The 20417-nt window shown below is 45.3% G+C and overlaps 1 protein-coding gene across 4 annotated transcripts in view; it reads right to left on the bottom strand.

Moving 5' to 3' along the window:
- Window positions 1-20417, bottom strand: part of RANBP3L (RAN binding protein 3 like) — a 154635-nt gene that overhangs the window by 30801 nt on the left and 103417 nt on the right. For 2 of the 4 annotated variants that reach the window (XM_085631048.1, XM_085631047.1), the window contains exons 12-15: window positions 19575-19619; window positions 15687-15807; window positions 14919-15061; window positions 1489-1684 (exon numbers count right to left, since the gene is read on the bottom strand). In XM_085631048.1, coding sequence (XP_085487174.1) covers window positions 1489-1684; window positions 14919-15061; window positions 15687-15807; window positions 19575-19619 — 505 coding nt within the window. The remainder of the gene's footprint in view (window positions 1-1488; window positions 1685-14918; window positions 15062-15686; window positions 15808-19574; window positions 19620-20417) is intronic. The other 2 variants (XM_085631050.1, XM_085631049.1) reach the window with 1 other exon arrangement.

The raw sequence follows: 20417 nt of genomic DNA on the forward strand, positions 1-20417 counted from the left end.
TGTGGTTGCCTTGTGGGTTGTGGTCCAGGTCCTGATCTCTGAGGGTAGCAACCCTGAGACAGAGAAAGTAAGGACTAGGAGGCAGGTTTCACCTGCAGCAGTGAGGCTAAAGGAGGGTAGTAGGAGAGTGGGCCATGCTTAAAAAGAATTGCTGAGAAACATTTTCTCCTCAAACCAGTCTCTTGCTGTCTGTATTTATCCATATTTATTTTGTTTTGTGAATAGATGTGATAACCCGTATATTTCCACATTTACTTAACAGATAGACGTGCACTCATACTTTCATGCCTGTCGCGGTTTAGCAAATTACACTGCCAAAATAATATAATACACACATCAAACAATTGGCATGATAGCACAAATACCTGTTGAGAAATGCAACAATTAATTTAAGCAAATCTCAGTGAGCTTTATAACTCCCTATGCTGGCAATGTGTGCAACTACTGGCCTGAAAGTCAATAAACTCAGCATAGTCACCCAAAAGAAGCCAATTACCAGCATTTTTCCACTTTCAAAAGTAGATACAGACAGGATATACAATGATTTCTGTCTGTAGTTATCTGTAAAAATCTGTAAAAATGGAAAACAGGGAGCACCAATTATGAGGAGTATTAAGTTCTAGAAATTTTTGTAAGGAGGGGGTCCTCATGCCTGAAATTTTTTGACAGGGGGGACTCGGCATCCAAAAGTTTGAAGACCTCTGCTGTAGCGCATGTAACACAGTAGTGTCATGGGAGGTGGGGGTGGACAGAATCCTAAAAATTCACATTATCACACACAGAGTGACTGACAATAGATAGATGACAGTGTGAGAAATCTAATTTGCAACTTTCTAAATATGAAAGGTCCATGCAACCAAATGGGAGAACGGAAGGCAGTGAGGAATCTGCGGTTACAGTGTATGTCCTTGTTCTGCTGAAAGATTCCTCAACTTCTGAATAATATCAAAGCAACACCTGCAAAATGAAGGTGGTTGTGAAAAGGACACCATGAAACCCTTCAGGAACGAGCAGACAAAATGACTCTCCTCTGGACACGAGAATCAATACAACATTGTCTGGTTATATTGTAGCCGGATGCACATGAAGCAGCCTGGAAAATGTCCAAAACTGGGCTAGGGCTGTAATGGTGGCTTTGGCTCTGGTGGAATGAGTCTTGACTAATATGGAGCCCAGTAGGCTCTTTATTAGCCAAGCCTGGATATTTGAGTACACAGCTTACCAATGATTCCTATAAATTCTTTGGTGAAAGACATAAACCACTGCACAGTCCAACCCAAAAATATTTAAGTGAACTATTTATAGAACACATGGCAAAACAGGGAAGTACGAAGGAATTTACAGACTTTTTGAAATGTACTATAAAACTGAGATGGTGTATCACAAGCAGAAAAAAGGCATAATTAATTAGAACTGGAATCTGTAAATCAAATAGCTAATATTTGAGCTGAGATCTGGTACATTAATATAAACATATTTTAGTGGTACCTGTTCTGTTGCTATCAAAGTGAATTGTTTCCAGGCTGTCTTCATCTTCATCACTATCAACATTCAGAAGGCCAATGCCAGTTTCTGGATCCGCTTCTTCCTGACTCACATTTGGCTCCTGATTTGCACTAATACGCAGGGCCTCCAGCCTATGATGTATTGCTGTATACAAGCGCCCCGCATCCTTTGGACTAGCCTATCAGAAAGATACATGCAATGTAAACTGTGTGTTAGAGAGAAAGTATATAAAGTAAGTTTGAAAAACAATAGATATGAACATTTTATTTTGGGTACCAGATCCAACTAATTAGCGTGAATACATTTTTATTGCATTTCATCAATAATAAAACCATGAAACCGTAAGCTATTTTGCCCAATCCACCCTCCCCTAATACTCCCCTTAACTGATCAATTCATATCTCCAAGTTATAAGCAAACAAATTGATTACAATTTCAGGTACAACCAAGGGGCAGCTTTCACACTTCACTTCAATCGTCCTTTCTTAGTCATGTAATATAGGTCCAATTGGAAATCTTCTAGAATGTGTAGGGCTCTCAGCGGTCGTGGACATATTTCATTACAAGACTGGAGGCTACCATTATGCAACAACCTTTATTGCTGCCAACATGCAGCCCTTTAAAGAACATTACTACATCATCAACCATGGAATGTTCAGAACATATAAGCATTCAGTGCAGATAGCCTTCGTCCTCTTTTATTGGCTGCTCCTTAACAGATAAGTACCTTACATTTTATGTGATTTATTCAGCTTTCACATCTACCACTTTGTTCTAGGTTTTAGGTAGTATTTGGATCTTTCCAATTTATTGATGGGTCTTTTTTCAGAAATCCATGTTATTTAGGATTAATTTTCTATATACATTGAAGAAATAATGTATTTTATTTCCTGCAGATTTCTGCTAAATTGTGTCCATTTGTGTGTGTTTGACATTTTGGGGATTAGAATGCTTTTATTTTAACCTTTCCAAACAGTTCGAGCTAGCGGAAGGACTGTCTTCGGATCGGGTGCACTGGCTGGGGAAGGTCACAGCGTTCCAATCACATTTGGCCTCCTTTGCTAACTGAGCCATACCCGGCGTATACGCGATTGCACTCTACTTCCTAAACAGCCGGACGCAGCTTAGAGCACACATTAACCTTAATGTTTTTTGGCACCTGCTGGCTTTTGACAGCGTTACCAAGCAACTGCTGTTGCTTTACAAAGGACGCCATGATGCGAAAGCCGGTAAATTAGTAACAAGTGTTGCTTCATGTATATCGCCATACTGCAACGCGATTAACAGCATTTCTCGTTGCCGCAGAGATGCGTCACAAGACTCACAAAGGACAAAGTCCTTCCACTATTTTTGCATTTTGTCCCGATCGTGAGGCACGCAAAGCATGTGGGATGAATACGTAATTTGACCCGCAGGAGAGCTGTGATATTTTAGGTTTGGATGATTATACAGACCAAGTCTCCACTTCTGCTGAAATAAGAGACCAACCAATAGGTGAGATGTTTAATCCAACTTTGATTAAACCGCCGCATAGTGGGGAATGGTGGGCGATGGACCACTTTTCGAAATATATAAAACTTTGGGTCAGGAAATCCTTAGATAAGGAAACCCACAATTTACTCCGGGCAGAGTGTCAAAGACCCTAAACCGAAAATAAGGTTTGTAGTACTCCTAACCTGGACCCAGATTTTGTAAAATTTTTATTCACATTTGGAAAGGACCGTAGGAAAGAGGTTGAGAAATGCATTAAACAAACTCGAGAGACATTGCTTAACATTCTGGGACCATTCACATGCATTTTGGACATGACTGAAGTAGCCAAAAGAAAAAATGGCAGAGATAATTTAGAACTCTTGAGAGGTTGAGCACAACGTGCCATCTGTTTACTAGCCAATGCCAATGCGAATACTCTCTCTGAAAATCAGTGCTTATGAGAATTGAACAAAAATTGGCGGATTTATCAACAGGAGAGGATGTCGGAAATTCTAAAGGCCTTTCGTTTGGTGAAAGTTTTGGCAAATCATTAGACAAATATGCTCAAACATTCACTGCCCACTGGAGAAGGTAACAGGGATGGGGGAAGCCAGGGCTTATTGCTTCGCAGGTTGTTTCCCTGTGGAAGGTGTTTCTATTGCAGCTCCCCTTCCTCGACCCGGTCTACGCTGATGGTAGTGTGACCTGGGTTGATGCTATTGCGTTGACCAGTGAGGGATTTGAACCCTCTGTTGGAAATACCAACGGTCGTATGGTCGGTACTTATGTGGAAAATCCTTTTGTTTCTCAAGGCCGACCACTTTTAATGTGTCCAGCTCTGACTTCATTTTGGATATCTCGTCATCGGCATGAGTGCCGAACAGGGAAGTGCCATTAAAAGGAAGATTTACGATTCTTCTTTGTGCTTCCGGTTTCAGACCAGTGAGATGCAACCAGGCCGAGCGTCTGGCGCAAATGCCATGAGCATAACCTTGTGCAGCCAAATCCGATGCATCTGCAACCAGACCACCTTCCTGCAAGACTTCCTGGAAATCCTGTTGGTCTTCTTTGGGCAGCTTTTCTGATCAACTTGCTGGCCCCCCTGCATTGAAACTTCATTAAAAGTCCCTATGTCATCGACTGGAGACACTCTGGCTGGAGGTGTAGCAGACAGGGTTGGTGAATAGTCTCTCATAGATGACCTTGAGGACATAGACTATGATGGAGACCTTCGCCAACTTCTCTTTGGAGAGGAGGAAGGGCGAGATCAAGACCTTCTATGTGGTATCCTGGATCGTGAATGGCGAGCTGAGGAGACCTAGCTTTTCTTGGGGACCTGTGGCGAGATGGTCTCATGGATACGGTAGGTTGAGGACCAGCAGATACTCTGGAGGGCGAATATGTTCTAGAGTAGTCCGAGCCAGGACTTCTGAGTGGAACCCTCGAATGCCATACACTCTCTAGCCACCTTGCAAAAAGTTTGATAGGAGGTGTCTGTTTTCCCGCAACCGAAGATCCCTCCAGCATGATCTGCACTATATTGATGCCAGGAGAAGAAACTTCCCTCGACCATATGGACCTCGACGTTGATCTCGGCCTCTCAAGTACTTCCCCCCGTAGCCGCCGTAGGATTTCCTTCTCTTGACAGTGAACGGTGACCTGTCACCGGCAACACAGGTTGTGCCACTCTCGACGTCGACTGCTTGTGTGGGGAGGCCTTTGAGGACTCCCGCCTATGTGACTGTGGCGATGTCCTCGACGTCGACCGCAGGGTCCTCGATGCCGAATGTCTGTGGCGGAGTCTTGGGTGACCTGCCGCAAGCGACACAGGTTGTGCCACGCTCGACGTCGACCGCTTCTGCGGTGAGGCCTTTGAGGACTCCCACCTTTGTGACTGTGGCGACGCAGAGTGTTTGTGGTGGAGTCCTTGAAGTCGGCCACCAGTATGACTGCGGCGGAGTCCTTGACGCCGACCGTGCCAGCTGTGACGGCAGCAGATATCTGGACATCAACTAGTGTCTCGACATTGGCGGGTATTTCTTCGACACCGACCCAATCTTTGACATAGACTTAGATTTCCCAAGACCAACATACTTAGAGTCCGAAGTAGTATGCCTCGACGTCGACTTACGTTGCAGCGACGGAGGCTCTAACCGCTTTGATGGTGATCTGTCCCTAGACGTTGTAGAATACCTTGCCTGTTTTTCCGACGTCTATCTCGAATCTGACGGTGAACAATCAGGAATCTGCTTCCTTTTTTATGCTGGGAAGGCAGAACAATGCCGTTTTTCCTCAATCTGTGTCTTTCTTGAGAGGAGGGCTTATTAAAAGCATGAGTGATTCCAAGGTCACTTTTTGAAGGTTCTTTTCTTCTCTCCAGTAAGGCATGCAGCTTTATCTTCTCTCTGTTTTGAAGTATTTTTCTGGAAAGTTGTTGGCAATAATAACACTTCTCTGGATTGTGTGAGGATAGTAAGCACACAGTACAGAGTGTGGGTCTGATTTTGCCATTTTCTTCCCACAGGAAGGACATTTATTGAACAAAGCTGGCATTTCCGACAGAAAAGATTATCACAATTGTGAGAAAACCCCTGAAAGAGTTGCCAGTAGTCAAATAAACGTTGTGTAAAGGTAGAAAAGGTTGAAATTAACCAATTTCTGACTAGAATAATCCAAATTTGACAAGCTCGATGCCCCAGGATCCTCACAGAAGGAGCTGGAAAAAAGAACTGACCTAACTTTTACCTGCAGGGTGCTCCTGGAGGTCTTAAAGGCATGGTTTCCAGGTTCCTGGAAGTCTTAAAGGCACAGTGCCAGTCTGATTACTGAGATGACTCACTCTTCCAGAACTATGTGGTGGGCCTGCCATTTATAAAGTTTAACCAATTGGCAACAAACAACTGTCAGACATATAAGCGTCACTATTAGCAAGAATTTTAGCCTGTAGTTTTTTAGGCAAGAACAAAAATCAACCTATGAGTTGCACAGCAACCGTTTACATAGGCTACATAAGAAACAAAATGTATTGCATATATAGAACCCAGTAATTATTCTGCCAAGTTGCACATAATATATTTATTCTGTTTTTATATTATAAAAATCACACACACTGTCCATGAAGAAAAAAACTGCGCCCTTTCCTCCAGATTAACGGATTCGCTGATCACCTTCTCCTAACCTTAGTGCACTCTCTATGCTTGGGTGCAGAGTGGGCAGGACTTGTGGATCCGCTTGGCACCAGAGTCCTTTGTGTTGGATTTTTGGAGACAGAACCGCTGTCCTCTGGAGTTCTGGTCTTTTTCGAAGTTCAGGCAGTCTTCCTCTGGTTTCTGGAAGTCGCTGGCTGCAGGGCAAGCATTGTCTTCTTGCAGGGTCTTGGAACCTGGAGACAGGCCGGCAGCGCTGGGACCAAGTCAGTCGTCTGCTTCAGGCTTCGCTGCACGGCGTCTTCTTCATCCTTCTATATAGGTAACAGGTAACTAACTTCTAGGTCTAGGGGATCCACCTGAATACTAAATTTAGGGGGCCTTTTAAGGGAGCAGTAAGTAGGGTCAATTGGCAAGTTACCTGGGGTGACTACAACCACTATTATGCCACCCTCCTGTGGGAAGGGCAAAGACATAGCCATAATTGAAGGAGTCCCCTCATCTTCAAGATAGAGGGGACTGAAAAGTGTGCTTAATTTTGCCTCATCCACTTGAGGGGTGGACTTGGCAAAGCTGGGAACACCTCCTAACTTTTTCAAGTTTTCCTGACCAAAGTGGGGGTCTAAGCCGGGAACTGCCATCTGCTGCTAGCAGCAGAGCTGGAGGTCACATTACAAAAGCAGCAGGCCTTTGAAGCTTTCCCTTCAAGCACTGACCTATCCTGGAGGAGGAGGTGTGACACCTCTTCCCAGAATGTGTATTGTTTCTGGTTTCAGAGAGCAGAGGTCTAAAAATATGTGTGTGTGTGGCAGGCTGCCTAAAGCCAGTCAGTGCCCACAGAGTTGGTAGGTTTTCAGGGGCGCCTCTGAGTACATGTTACAATAAATACCACAATGTCAGCAGTGTGGGTTTATTGTGAGGAGGTGTTTGGCACCACACAGTCCTGTGTTCAGTGAAGCTCGAGTTGTCGAGTTTCCAGTCCATGTACTCTCTATGGCTTCACTGGCACTTACAACATTAAGGTATAGACCCCAGTACTGTAGGGGTATATCTGCTCATGCAGATGTGCCCACACCTTGGATATAGTGTACCCTGCCTTAGCGCTGGGGTGACTTACCTGTATCTTAAGGAAGGCATGGCTTGGCAGTTCGGGCTGGACTGTTCCCATGAGGCACAGGGTCAGACTGATTTGCATATGGCCATGTCTGAACTGGGGTGGCAGAGTGGGCTAAAGAACGGTGGTGGATCAAACCCAGATCTGTTGACTGGGTGTGAGTGTTTGATTGGTTCTGATGCTCCGTCCATCGCCACACCCTTTTGTACCGCTTACCTGTATCTTAGGCAGTGCTAGCTGGCAAAGCACACAGGTAGTGTGCCATGTCGTCTCTGTAATTTTGTCTGAACCAGGCCATGCATGCTGCAGTGGCAGTCTGCAAGGCATACGTGAGCAGTCCCCCTTTTCAGTCCCAATGCCCTTGGTACTCAGGTACCTTTTACAAGGGGCTTACGGGGGGCTAGAATGGCCAATTGGTGAATAGTTTTTAGGGAAGAAGCACTGGCAGAGGCGACCTGATTGGCATGGACCCCGTGCACTACTACCTACACCACATCAATGTCCAGGCAAAAAGTGGGGGCGAACCAAGTCAAAAGAGACTTTCTCATACAGTACATATTTTTCCCTCATAGGATAACATTACTGCGCCACAAATTGCACTGCCAAATTCTGAAAACTGTAAAAATTAATAGTACTTACCTGGTTCCGGTTATCTTGGTATCCAAATTCATATAAAAGTATGTGTTATTTTTATAAATTCGTGTTGGATTTCTTAATTGAGTGTGTCTCTCATTTACTGCCTTTGTGTGTGTAATAAATGCTTAGCACTACCCTCTGATATGCCTAACTGTTCACCCACACTACCACAAAAGAGAGCATTTAGGGTGTCGTTTTGGCTCTGTAATTCCTTTGGGGTTTGCATAGACTCTTTACACCGTGTACCTCATTTTGGTCAACTATGTGGAGAGCCAGCTTCCTACTCATACTTGGCAGTTGATTACAACGTTCATCCATGCCCCATTGTCAACATTTAGATAATTTGTTTTACGGTAGATATATGTTTGTATAGAACAAGAGGGTTTGGCGAAGGCTTGCGCAGAGGTAATAAGCCACTCAAGCAAACACCATGAATATTGCTTGCTTGGTCCAACCTTTTGCAGAATTTGGTTAAAGCTGAATCAAATTTATAAGAGGCACTTGAAAGGCAATGCACACCTCCACGGTATTAAGACCCCGCCACCCCTTCCCCCACCTGAAAATACTTTAGGACATAAGATACCCAATTCCCTCTACATGACACTGTAATTATGTAGTTTTGTGCCCAGCACTACTGCTCTCACAGGCTAATGATGATGATAAGTCCCTCAACGGTGATGTTAAGGACCTGAAAAATGTGATGGCCCACCTTTGAAAATATAAAGAAAATTTGTCCACCGACCTCCACCATTTGTGTTATGCTAGGCACTAGTACAAAGTTGTATCTGTAAAACCTCATGTGCATTTGGCTTTCCCTTTAAGCATAACCTAAGAGATCGTCCCAATATTCCACAGCAGAGTAAGCTGAGCTGACTGTGTACAGTGCAAGTTCCATAAGAAGCAGGCCAATTTATTGTCTGCATAGAAGACACTAACAGTGGTCAAATTCAGCATAAGCCAAGCAACTAACAAAAAAACAAAAACAGAAAAAAAGGCTGTGGCTAAATGAAAATAAATTTTGCTACAGGCAAAACTGGAAGTAGATCATGATATGAGCTTCAATATTGACCGATTAGTTATAAAAAATAAAACGCGGTGAACAGGATATATTCTGGTGGTTAACTCAGCTTAGTGGGAGAAATGCATATTAGCAAGGTGCCCTGCCTGAAAATTCTTACAGTTGGATATAGTCATGGATATGTTTACACAGCACTAGGATCACCAAGTGCTTGCAATGAGACCTAAAGGTCCACAATACTTGAGGGATCCATAGAGACATCTGGATGAAATAAACAAGTAGATTTATGTGCATGCTGCCAGGCATGAGGCAAGATGCAATATGTAAAACATTACTGTAATTTTTTGTGTAAATTCAGGAAACCCACCTTAGGGGTACACAATATAAGGCAAAGGATCGCTTCAGTTACATGATGGTAGCCCATTCAGGATTCATTCACCTCTAGTTCCAGAGGGGTGGGAATACTGCTAAAAAAATAGTTGCCATACATAGTACACTCCACATGGAACAATTCGCAAGGTACATACGCAATAACCGGCACATGGGAGGGTCAGACACTCCAGTTTTGTTCCGTTTACATCCCACCTCGTCTACATGTGGTGACCCTACCAGAGGTGAGCTACCTACTCCTGTCAATGCCATTTGGAACAATTATTCTAGGAGGGGACATGAATGATCTGATGGACCCAGACATAGACAGATTGAAAGGGGTGACCCACGGAGGCCAAAGGTGTCCATTAAGCTCCTTTGTGAATGCCATGGGCCTAGTAGGCTTATGGAGGCTGCACAATCTGACACATAGGTAGTACATTCATCTCGCCTTGCACAGAATACCTACTCTCGCCTGGACTACATTTTCACACATGCCGCAACAGCAGCAAACTTTGTGGAGGCCAAACATTACGCGCGAGGAATTTCTGGGCATTCCCCAATAGGAGTCCTCATGCAGGGTCCTCCTAAGGAATTTTCGCGGATTCCCCGAATAGACACCTGTTTTCTCCGAGACACGGACATGTGAGAAAAGATAAGGGAAGGAGTTGAGTAGTATTTTGCCAAAAATCAGGGTTCAGTAGAATCAGCCTTGATCCTCTGGTAGGCGTTTAAAACCGTTGTCCAATGTCAGATACAATCATTAATGGGTGGGAAAAAGACTAGAGTGCGATGCGGCTGAAAAAGAAGTCTGGGCCCTAGAAGAAAAGTCCATCTATTGAGACTTAAACAGCAAGAATTCAAAGCTTTGGTGGAGAATAAGGCCAGGAGCCATACTCTGGCGACGCAACATGGCCTACACTATGTGGGTGAAAAGGCCTTTAAATTGCTGGACTGGCTAGAAAGAAGGGATCAGGCTAGGTCCTGGGTGATTAGAAGTAGTGGACAAACAAGGGACGAGCCACACATCCAATACACAGATAGAGACGTTTGCAGGTTTTTACGAGGAAGTATATACCCCAGGTGCAACCAAGATGAAGGAAGAGTGTGAGACCTTTCTCCAAGGAATTGGTTTACGTACATTTGAGGCGGAGGACAGGGAGAGACTGCACCTTGATATAACAGAAGAAGAAGCGATAGTGGCATCCGCAACATGCAAACCAACAATGCAGCAGGTCCAAATGGACTACCAATAGAACTGCATTAACTTTGCGCATCTCGGGTGGCTAAACAAATGTTAGAAATGTACCGAGTGGCAGACACAGAGTGAGGGACCGAAGAACAGCCACGATAGTCGTGATTCACAAACCTGGCAAGCCTACGGGGGAGTGCAGCTTCAACAGGCCAATATCACTCCTAAATGTGGAGTCCAAAGTACTGGCTAAGACTCTAGCGAATAGGCTTCATACTGTGATCACCTCTTTGATACACCCCAACCAATCGGGTTTCAGGCCTCATAGAAGCACCAGACTGAACTTGAGGTGCCTTTATGGGGTACTCCACATGACGGAGTCTAAGGAAATGAGGTTGACAGCTGTTAAGAATACTCTCACAGGACAAGTTGAAAGAAAGAGTTTTATTGTGGTCAGGATCCTTCAGTGCCCGCTCACAGAAAGCCAACGTGAACATTCTAAGGCGAGCTTCATCACAGTGTTCCAAGGTAGGGTAATACCAAGGAGGGCAAAGGAAGGGGGGGGAGGAACAGGGGAACAAGGGGGAAAAGGGAAGTTACAACACACCTCCCTGCTAAAAGGAGGACAGAAACTAAAATTGGTGAAACAGAAGAACATGTACCTCAATAGTGAGGGTTGAGCAGAACTGTGGATACACAACATAATTAACAAATTGTAAGAGGCGAGCAGAAATATGGATACAATAAGTGAATGAAAACTTAAAATTAAACTGTACGAGAAACTTATAGAGAGAAGGTATCAAAAGGTTACATTTTATAGTCAGCTTGCCAAATAGGTGGTCGGCTCGACCTCAACACCTTGGGATCAAAATCTATGGTGGTTGGAATGTTTTGACTGTCTCCACTGGGAGACGTGGGACCAAGAACTCTTGGACAGCAAGCTATGTTGTCCATGCTCCAAGTGCTACCGTCTTCCAACACTACAGTATTGTTGTGAACACGTCTTATCCTCAATGGTTTTGAAAATAAGGAGATCTTGGCTCTGGACACCTTGGGTTTCTTGACAACTACCCATTGACCTTCTTTCCAATTCTTGTTAGATGTACCCCATTTTGTGTCATACCTGTGCTTATATTCTAGTTGATGCTTCTCAACTTGTCTTAAAGCAGAATTCCTGTCTACCCAAACAGGAGACCCACCATTAAGCCAGTTGGGTGTGAGTTTAGAACCAGGGTTTCTTCCTTTAAGAGAGGTAAATGGAGAAACCCCAGTGACTGCATTAGGTGTCGTGTGATACGACCACAGCTTCTTCAACCGGTTCATGAGTGACCAATGCAAGTTGAATGGTGGCCTTTAACATCCTGTTGGCCCTTTCCACCAGACCATTAGCTTTGGGACAGTAGAGCGGAGATTTTGTTTACATTACTGTCTGAAACTTGCTTGACCTCAATTGCTTCTTTCATCTCATTTATACAATATGCAGTATGTTCTATACTCTTAGCAATGTCAATGGCGCGTTTTAAATCTGGAGCTGCCGCTAAAAGTCTTTCTTGTATTTTCTTGTCACTAGTGCATCTGACAAGCTGATCCCTAATAAGAGACTCTGTCAGTGTTCCAAAATCACAAGTTGAAGCTAAACACCTTAATACAGCTATATAATTAATCACCTTTTCGTTTTTTCCGTGAACACGCATAAAAAACTTGTGACGCTCTAGTACAATATTAATTTTTTCACCAAATTGAGCCTCCCATTTTTTTAAGGTTATTTGATACACATCATGTTGAACATCTCCCTCCCCTTCAGCATCAACATTTACATTATCAAGGGACAGGGGAACAAGGGGGAAAAGGGAAGTTACAACAACAGCCCTACTGGCCTTAGATGATAAAATGACGTTCAATAATATAGAGTGCGCTGACCAGGATGGACTTTGGCCCTAAATTCTGAGGATGGATGTGTTATTTTATGTTAATTTATTTTTATAATGCGTACAGCTACCCAAAAAGGGTTTCCCAGCGCAAACCTCGAAGGAGACTCTGAAAAGGTAAAAATCATTGATTGAAATTCATTGATTGAACAGCCTAGTTTTTAGTTGTTTACGAAAATTAGAATATAGTGTTTCTTTGCCCATCAAAGAAGGAAGAGAGTTCCACAAAAGTGGACGGAGGTAGGAGAACGAACGACCACCCATTCTCACAAGTTTGATCCTAGGAATCTGAAATTTTTCTTGAGAAGAAAAACGTAACAAACAAGAGGGTTGATAGGGCGTACCAAGTTTTGCAGGTATTTAGGTGCAGTGCCGTTCTTGATTTTAAACATATAACACATTTGCCTCCTTTATAGATCCCCCTAAGCACGTGTTCGAGTTAATGGTGTAGAATCAACGGAGAAGCTGAGAAGGTACACAACAGCTTCACATATCTAGGTATACATGTCACCAGGGACCTTTCTGGGCCTAAACATGGCCCCCCCAACTAAGTAGACTGAGGAATGATGTAGCTCATTGGAATTTCTTACCTATCTCATTGATGGGGAGAGCAGCCATTTTCAAAATGATGACACTTCCGAGGCCCCTGTATGCCTTCCAGAACACTCCATTCAGGATCCCACCAGACACATTCCAAAGAATACACAGGGAAGTCTCCACACTATTGTGACAGGGTTCAACCTCAAGAATAGCGCTACAAAAGCTCCAAGGGGGGGTGGGGGAAATCTATGACGGGGGGATGGGAGTCACAGATATTAGACTATATTACTGGGCGACACAACTACACATATCAGGGAGAGCCAGAATACCAAATGGATAGATGTGCTGTGAGTCAGGGCAGGTATGAGGAAATCCTATCAAAAAAAAGCAGCAGAGGGCTGGGATGGACTGCAAGATAACATTCCAAACCCGGCTCTGGCACAGCGATGAAGCGTCTGAAGGGATTTACTAGTTAAGAATTGATTGGTATAGTACTTATGGGAGACATATGGAGAGGACACTCCTTAATGTCCTTCACAGTTCTTCATCAAGAATTTGACATGGCTGAAACAGAACATTTTAAATACCTACAACTGGGGCATGTACTAAGAAAGCACATAATAGAAAACAACTGCCCGATGTGTCCCCTTTAGAAGACCGCCTACTAGCGGATCCTGTGCCCGAAAAGAGTATTTCTCTAGCTACAAGAAACTGATAAATAACTCCCAGGACCCGCTAATGAGGTTATGAGCGGCATGGGGAATAATGAGACAGAATGAGTTTGCAAATTGTATCCCTGTAAAGATGGTGGAGTGATGAAGTAACGTATGGAAAGAGCGATACAATTTGTTTTTTTTTTCAAAAAGAGCGGCATGGGGAGACGGTTTAGGAGAGATGGAAGATGACGAATGGCTAGAGGCAATACAAAGTCCGAGAGAAGTTGCCATTAGATCCAACTTCCGTCTAGTACAGCTCCCTGTTCTACACAGGTCATACTACTCCAGGACTGTCTTGCACAAGATGGGAAGGGCGGAGTCGTCTGCGTAGGTGTAACCAGGAAGGCACCTTTTTTCATGTTCTCTGGGAATGTCCAAGGATTCAAGAGTACTGGGCACAGGTGGTAGGAGTAATGGCACAGGTAACAACGAGGACGGTTCCCTTGGATGCCAAGAAGCTCCTCCTGAATATTAGTGATGAGGAACCAGGGCCTAAGTTTAAAAATATCTGGTTATCATTAGCGGCGATAGTAACCAAAAGAAATATTGCAAGAGAATGGGGAATGGCAGCCCACCACCCACACCTCACCCGACTAGGGACAAGTGGGAATCTGACATGGATTGGTGCCAGAGAGCAGAGCGGGTAGTGTACCAGAGTAGGAGGGTGTACCGGGAAGTAGGAGATGGTATAGAGAGACTGGCAGCATATACGGGTCTTTGACAATAAGGAATCCCGAGATCCATGTGGAATGTGAAAGTGGCAGAAGACCTCCTGGTTTTCGTCCGCTTGTTTTCCCTCTACTCTTTAACCCCCCCCCCCCTAACTTTCAGGTGAGGTTAAATACTAAGTTGACAAATCGGCCAAAAAGCACTAACATTGTGTAATATCTCCAAATGTAAGATATTAGATATCTGCAACAAATATTATCGGTTGAATACCGATTGCTGCTCAATATGCTGTGTATGTTGTATGATACAAACGTTGATAAAAAGAGTTTAGAAAAAAACATTTTGAGTGAATTGACTCACTTACTGAGACTTGAGTTGACCCTATGAAAACACAGTATCCTTGCCACAGTGTGTGTTTCAACAGCACAAGGTTTCACAGTAGGAGAGTCAAATTCAGAGAAGTGCCTACTAACTTTAGTAGTGTTTATGAATCGGGTATATATTCTGACACTTTCAATTTCATTTCTGAAACAGTTTTACTTACACCTTTCCCATGGTGCACATTAGTAAGTTACATTTTCAATGTTACACTGTAACAGCTAATGACTTACCTGTATTAGAAATACTCTGACATCACTGTCTTCTACATCGGTAGCAGTAATGCGCAAACTTTTTCTGTTCGCTCTTTCAATTTTCATCCGAGCCCACAATTTAGTGTTGAATATCAGCCGCAGGCTGCCTTGGTTTCTCATTACTACAATATAAGTAGTTAGAGAAGATTTTAACTGTTTCACAATGACTTGCTTATGTGCTAATTTTTCTTTCTCATACAATATTACATGAATTCAGTAATATGGTTCAACATACTCTCCGCAATATATACATAATCACTTCCTAAACATTTCCCCTAATGGTATTTGAACCACTGCTGCCTTTCACAGGCTGGACTATTTCTGATACAGAGCATGTTATTGCTGCTAGCCCACACATTCTTCTTACGCTAAACTTGGACTATTGGAAGCTGTGCTTCCCGTCACTCACAAGTGCTGCCTTTAAAATAGGCTTGTTTAAAAGAAGCATTGCAAGATTCTTGTAGCACACACAGACCAAACAAAAGAGATAGTCTAATATTTGTTACATTGGTTAGGATGAAATCTGGAAGCACGTATCTTCCCACGTGAGCACAAACACGTTCTCTGTGGTTTAAACCTGGGGGGACTTTGTAAACTCCAATTTGAGGTTAACTATATCTTGGCCCCATAGAAACAACAATTTATTGGGTGATATGTAGGCACCATGACCCTTGAGAGGAAAACTAATACCGAGCTGTCTAGCAATACAACCCCACAAGCATCTCTAAGTATGATGTAAGCATCTACCTAGTCGAGATTGTAGCGTCCCACATCCATTGCTCGATGTGTCGTTGAGTCGCAGGGATCCTCTGCCTTTTTCAGTCCATGACTGGGTAACTTTGTTCAAGACAAAGAGCCTGCAGTTCATCTGTAGAAAAAAAAACATACTTAGGAAACACACCAAGTAAATGTGTCTCATATATTATATATGAAACACTATTTATAATAGCATGATTAATGAGAAAAAAGAAAGAGCTACAAACTTCATGTAAATTTGCGATGTTTTTAAGGCATATAAGATGCTTGAAACTGGATCAATTGCCTTTATTAATAATTGTTAGAAATGGGATTTTTGGCAGGCTAGGGCATGTGTCAGAGCCAGGCAGAAACCACCATTCTAGTCAGGATAAGGGAGTTACACTCCTAAAATAACCCTTGCTCACCCCCTTGGTAGCTTGGCACGAGCAGTCAGGCTTATCTTAGAGGCAGTGTGCATAAAAAACAGTAATACAGCGTAAGCACTACAAAAGGACACCACACCAGTTTAGAAAAATATCCAATATTTTTATATACTTAAGACAAGACCAAAAACGATAAAAATCCAAAATACAGTACTTAAAAATCCACAGTTATCAAAATACACTTTAAAAACAAATCCCTTGAGGAGGAGCCAAGATGGCGACCGAGACGGCAGCGTAGACTCCCGGCTCCGTGACCCTCCGCATCCCGCACGGATATCCTGCATGAGATCCTCAGCCTGCGCGATGCGATCGTGTTTGTGAATGAGAGTGGCAACCGATCGTGTGACTCCGAGGTTTCTGGCTGCGGTACCGCCTGAGAAAAGTGCAATTTAAATTTGCGGCCCGTGCAGCCCTGGAGCCTGGACCTCGAGTGGACGCCTTGGCCGAGTGGCAGTTCAACAACAGCGGCCTGTGGTGACTGGGTGGAGTCGGTCCACCGGAGCGGTGCCAACCTCGGCCTACATTTCGCCGTGGCCGTTCCTGCCGCTAAGCGAAGCGGACCGAGTGCCTGCCCGGGGGTGCAACTCTCAGATTCCCCGGTGATAGCCCCTGCCCTTGGCGGCGAGCTGTCCGGACGCCGCCCGTAACTCGCCCTGATTCTTGCAGGCAGCTCCCGGATTTTCGCGGGAACTGGTCCGTGGTGGGGAAGACTGTTGCCCGTGCCCACGCAACGGATACATTTTTGCCTGCCCCCGGACCCTGTCTCCAGCGCCGTGGGCCTCGAGGCGCTTGTTCCTGGGTCCTGGCCCCCATACGGGTCGGGCCTACCCGACAGCCATTTTGTTGCGATGAAGCCTACCATCCTGTCCACTGGGTCGCAGCAGGATTGGGAGTGTGTGACTTTTGGGAGTGTGGCGGAGCGATCGCAGAGAGCTATGCTGGGGTACGGCGACCTCCTCGAGGCCCTCGGTGCCCTTCATTCCTCCCTGGTTCATGGCGTCGGGGTCTTGGGGAGTAAGCTCGATGGTGTGGCATCAGCGTTGGGACAGTGGCGGCCTTCCTGTCCTCAGGTACACAGGGACTTCCCATACTGCACACCGGAGGACAAAGTCGCGGCCACCCCTGAGATTGGTGCACAGCTGGACACTCCGGACAGTATGCTACAGTGTGATCGGCTGGCTGTGGGTCTGATCTGTTCCGGAGGTATTGGACCTGAGCGGGAGGTGGTGGCCTCGTTCCGTGCACGGCCTCCGGTGACCCAGGGACAATTCAGGCAACAGTTGTCTACTTTGGCTGCTTCCGCCTTCCTGGACCCTGTGTGCAGTGCAGACTCTGGGGCAGCTCTGGGAAGGCCGTCCTTCCATGATGTGGACTGTGTTGGTACTCAGAGACTTCCACCCCACCTGTGTGGGTCGCTTCCCGGTCGTTTTTGGACACTCCTTTACCTTGGAACATCGGACATGGCGCTGGGTCGAGGGGTAGGCATGGGCAGAATTGCAAAGAGTGGTCAAGGATAAGGCTGATCCTTCAGGGGTGGTCATCTAGTAGACAGGCGGGCTCAGGGGTTGCGTGCTCTCATGGTATAGCTATTAGCATAATCGGTGCATAATGCTCCCCATCTTTCTTTGATATGGTCGATTTTGTGCTGTTCACTGTTTGCTTTGGGGAAAACTTACCGTGCGGGAGGGGGAAGCCGGGGGTATGTTTTTGAAGGCCCTCCTCCAGTTTATTAATACTTTCTCTACCCCCCCGTCTGGTGGGGTTCTTTTCTTACTCCTTTTTTCCCTGTTTCTTCTATATTTCGGGTCTGGTTCCGGGGCGACAGGCACACTGCTGGGGGGAGGGGCCGTACTCATCTGCAGAGGTGCAGGGTAGGGGGTTGGGGGAAGGGGTTCTTTAGTCTTCATCTCCTTTTTCCATGGCCTCCTTTTTCTTCTCTGATTCTTCTTGTTTTTTCTTTTCTGGGATCAGCGTGGTACACCTCCTTTGTTGTGAATCGTCGCCTTTTCATGTGTGCCACAATTTCCGGGGTGTTCCCTGGGCTTTCGGGCAGGGGACTGCAGGCGCAACTGCTCATGATATTCTTCCCCATCCTGAATTTCCTGTGTCTGCGCCATTGATCCAATAGATTGCTGATTATTGCTTATGTCATTATTCTGCCTGCCTCTTATCGCTGTTGGGAAATTGTTCGGCACCTGATCCTTCTGTTTTTTTCATTATAAAATGAAAACCCTTTTTTATCCTGGTGTCCTACCTGCGCTGTTCCCTGGCCAGACTATATTAGCATGAAGATTCTGCTCCCCGAGGTGCTGCCTGTGTTCACACTTGATCTTTGTTGCTCTGATTGCTTAGCGGCCGGCCCCGGGGGGTTGTAGGCCCATACTTGTTATTGATTGAAATGTCAATAAAGGTTTTTCAAAAAAAAAAAAAAAAAAAAAAAAAAAACAAATCCCTTGATGTCGATAGCTCCGTGCGGGGCTATCACGGCGTCGTGAGCAAACAAATCCAAACAGTTCTGGCTGGTCGCAGGCCAGCTACGGTGTCAGGAAGACCCGCAAACAGTACCTTTTAGAAATGTAGGGCATCGGCGACCTCTCGTTGAGATTCTGAAAGCACGGCGTCCGTAGGCGTCGGTTCCGGAGATCAGTGCAGGAGTCGTCGGGGCCCTCGAAGTCACACGCGTTGCAGGTCGATCTCCTCTCTGCTGGAGTCGGGAGCGCTGGCATCGGGTGCTGCGGTGCGAAGTGGGGCATGCAGTGCTCTCAGGTCACGGTGCGAGCAGCGGCTCGTGGCGGCGTCAGATGGCGTCGGTGAGACCAGGGTCGCGGTGCGAGATGAAGACAGTGCTCGTCACGGTGCTAGCAGGTCACGGTGCAAGCAGCAGCGTCATCGTTGCTGAAGCGCTGTCATCGGCTGACGAACTGGAGTCGATGGCACCGGCGTCAGTAGGCGAAGGCTGCGGTGTGGGATGAGGGCGGCGTGTCGTGTAACTTTACGAGCGGTGCCCTCGAACCACGGTGCAAGCAGTGGTGTCGATTCCGGCGTAGAGCGGCAGCGTCGGGGATACCAAGGCCGCGAGGCGGGGCGGAGTGCGGTGCCCTCAGGACACGGTTCGAGCAACACCTTGGTGGCGGCATCAGATGGCATCGTCTTTGAGACCAGGGTCGCGGTGCCCTCTGCGGTGCCAAGGCGTCGTCGTGAAGCGAGGATGTGCGGATTGCGGTGCCCACAGGTCGCGGTGCGAGCAGCGCACCGCGACACATCCTAGCCTGCCAAAAATCCCAATTCTAACAACAATGTTACAAGTAAATGTAATAAATATCAAATCACTTTAGGTATAAAAGTACATATTTCATAGGAAATCATGAAATATTGCAACTATTTCACAGGTATTTGTGAAACATGGGTTTCATTATCAGGATGACAGTCCCCAAAGCAATCTGCAGAGCTTTACCATTGTCAGGGCCACTGGGATTATACAGCAATGGAGGACCAAATTCTGCAGCAAGAAAAAAACAATTATGCAGCATCATGCAGCACATTCTCTGGCTGTATAATTTTCATCAATTTGAGATAGAAACAATACTATTTGTTAAAATTTGCAAATTATAGGGCAAGCGTGGTGCAGCCACAGATTTATATAGTTCCACTGTTGTAGACACATTTACGAGGCTCACAAGAAGCAAAGAGGTACAGAGCGGGCGAGACACCTTGATGAATGTGTGGCTACAGGGTCCGCCTCCTCGGAACATCCATGTTGAAATGGCATACCACACCTTAAACTATAACGCAAAGTTGTGAATAGGGAAGCAAAGTGGGCTTTCTCACTCTCTCTCTCTGATAATTGTTGCAGATAAAAATGAACCATCTACAAAAAGATAACAAGAGATCGTTGTCAAGACAGTCATCTACAAAGTCACTTCTCTCAAATGGTGCCATCATTGTCAAAGTCTTCAACGCCATATGGTGGCTTTATCATCAATGGTGTGGTCATTGAGGGTGCTCCTTTTTTTGATGTTGAGAGGCTTGCCATTGACGGTAGGCCAAGCAAGAATTCTAAGACACCCTTCTTGGAGTCTGGGTTTGGTGCCATCTTGGAATATGAGTGATCCAGAGTCTTTTTCAAGGTACTGTTAAGAGGAATCTTTGTTTTTTTCCCTACTGAAAAATATCCAACTTTTGGAACTCGAATTGCTTCCTTTTTTGAGCCACCTTTCTAGAAGTGCATGGGAGAGCATGGCATTGTCCATTATGAAACGTCATTCTCCTTTACAGGAAAACATCTTCCTCTTATAAA

Source organism: Triturus cristatus, chromosome 2_1 (assembly GCF_964204655.1).
Source record: "Triturus cristatus chromosome 2_1, aTriCri1.1, whole genome shotgun sequence".
NCBI classification, from domain to species: domain Eukaryota; kingdom Metazoa; phylum Chordata; class Amphibia; order Caudata; family Salamandridae; genus Triturus; species Triturus cristatus.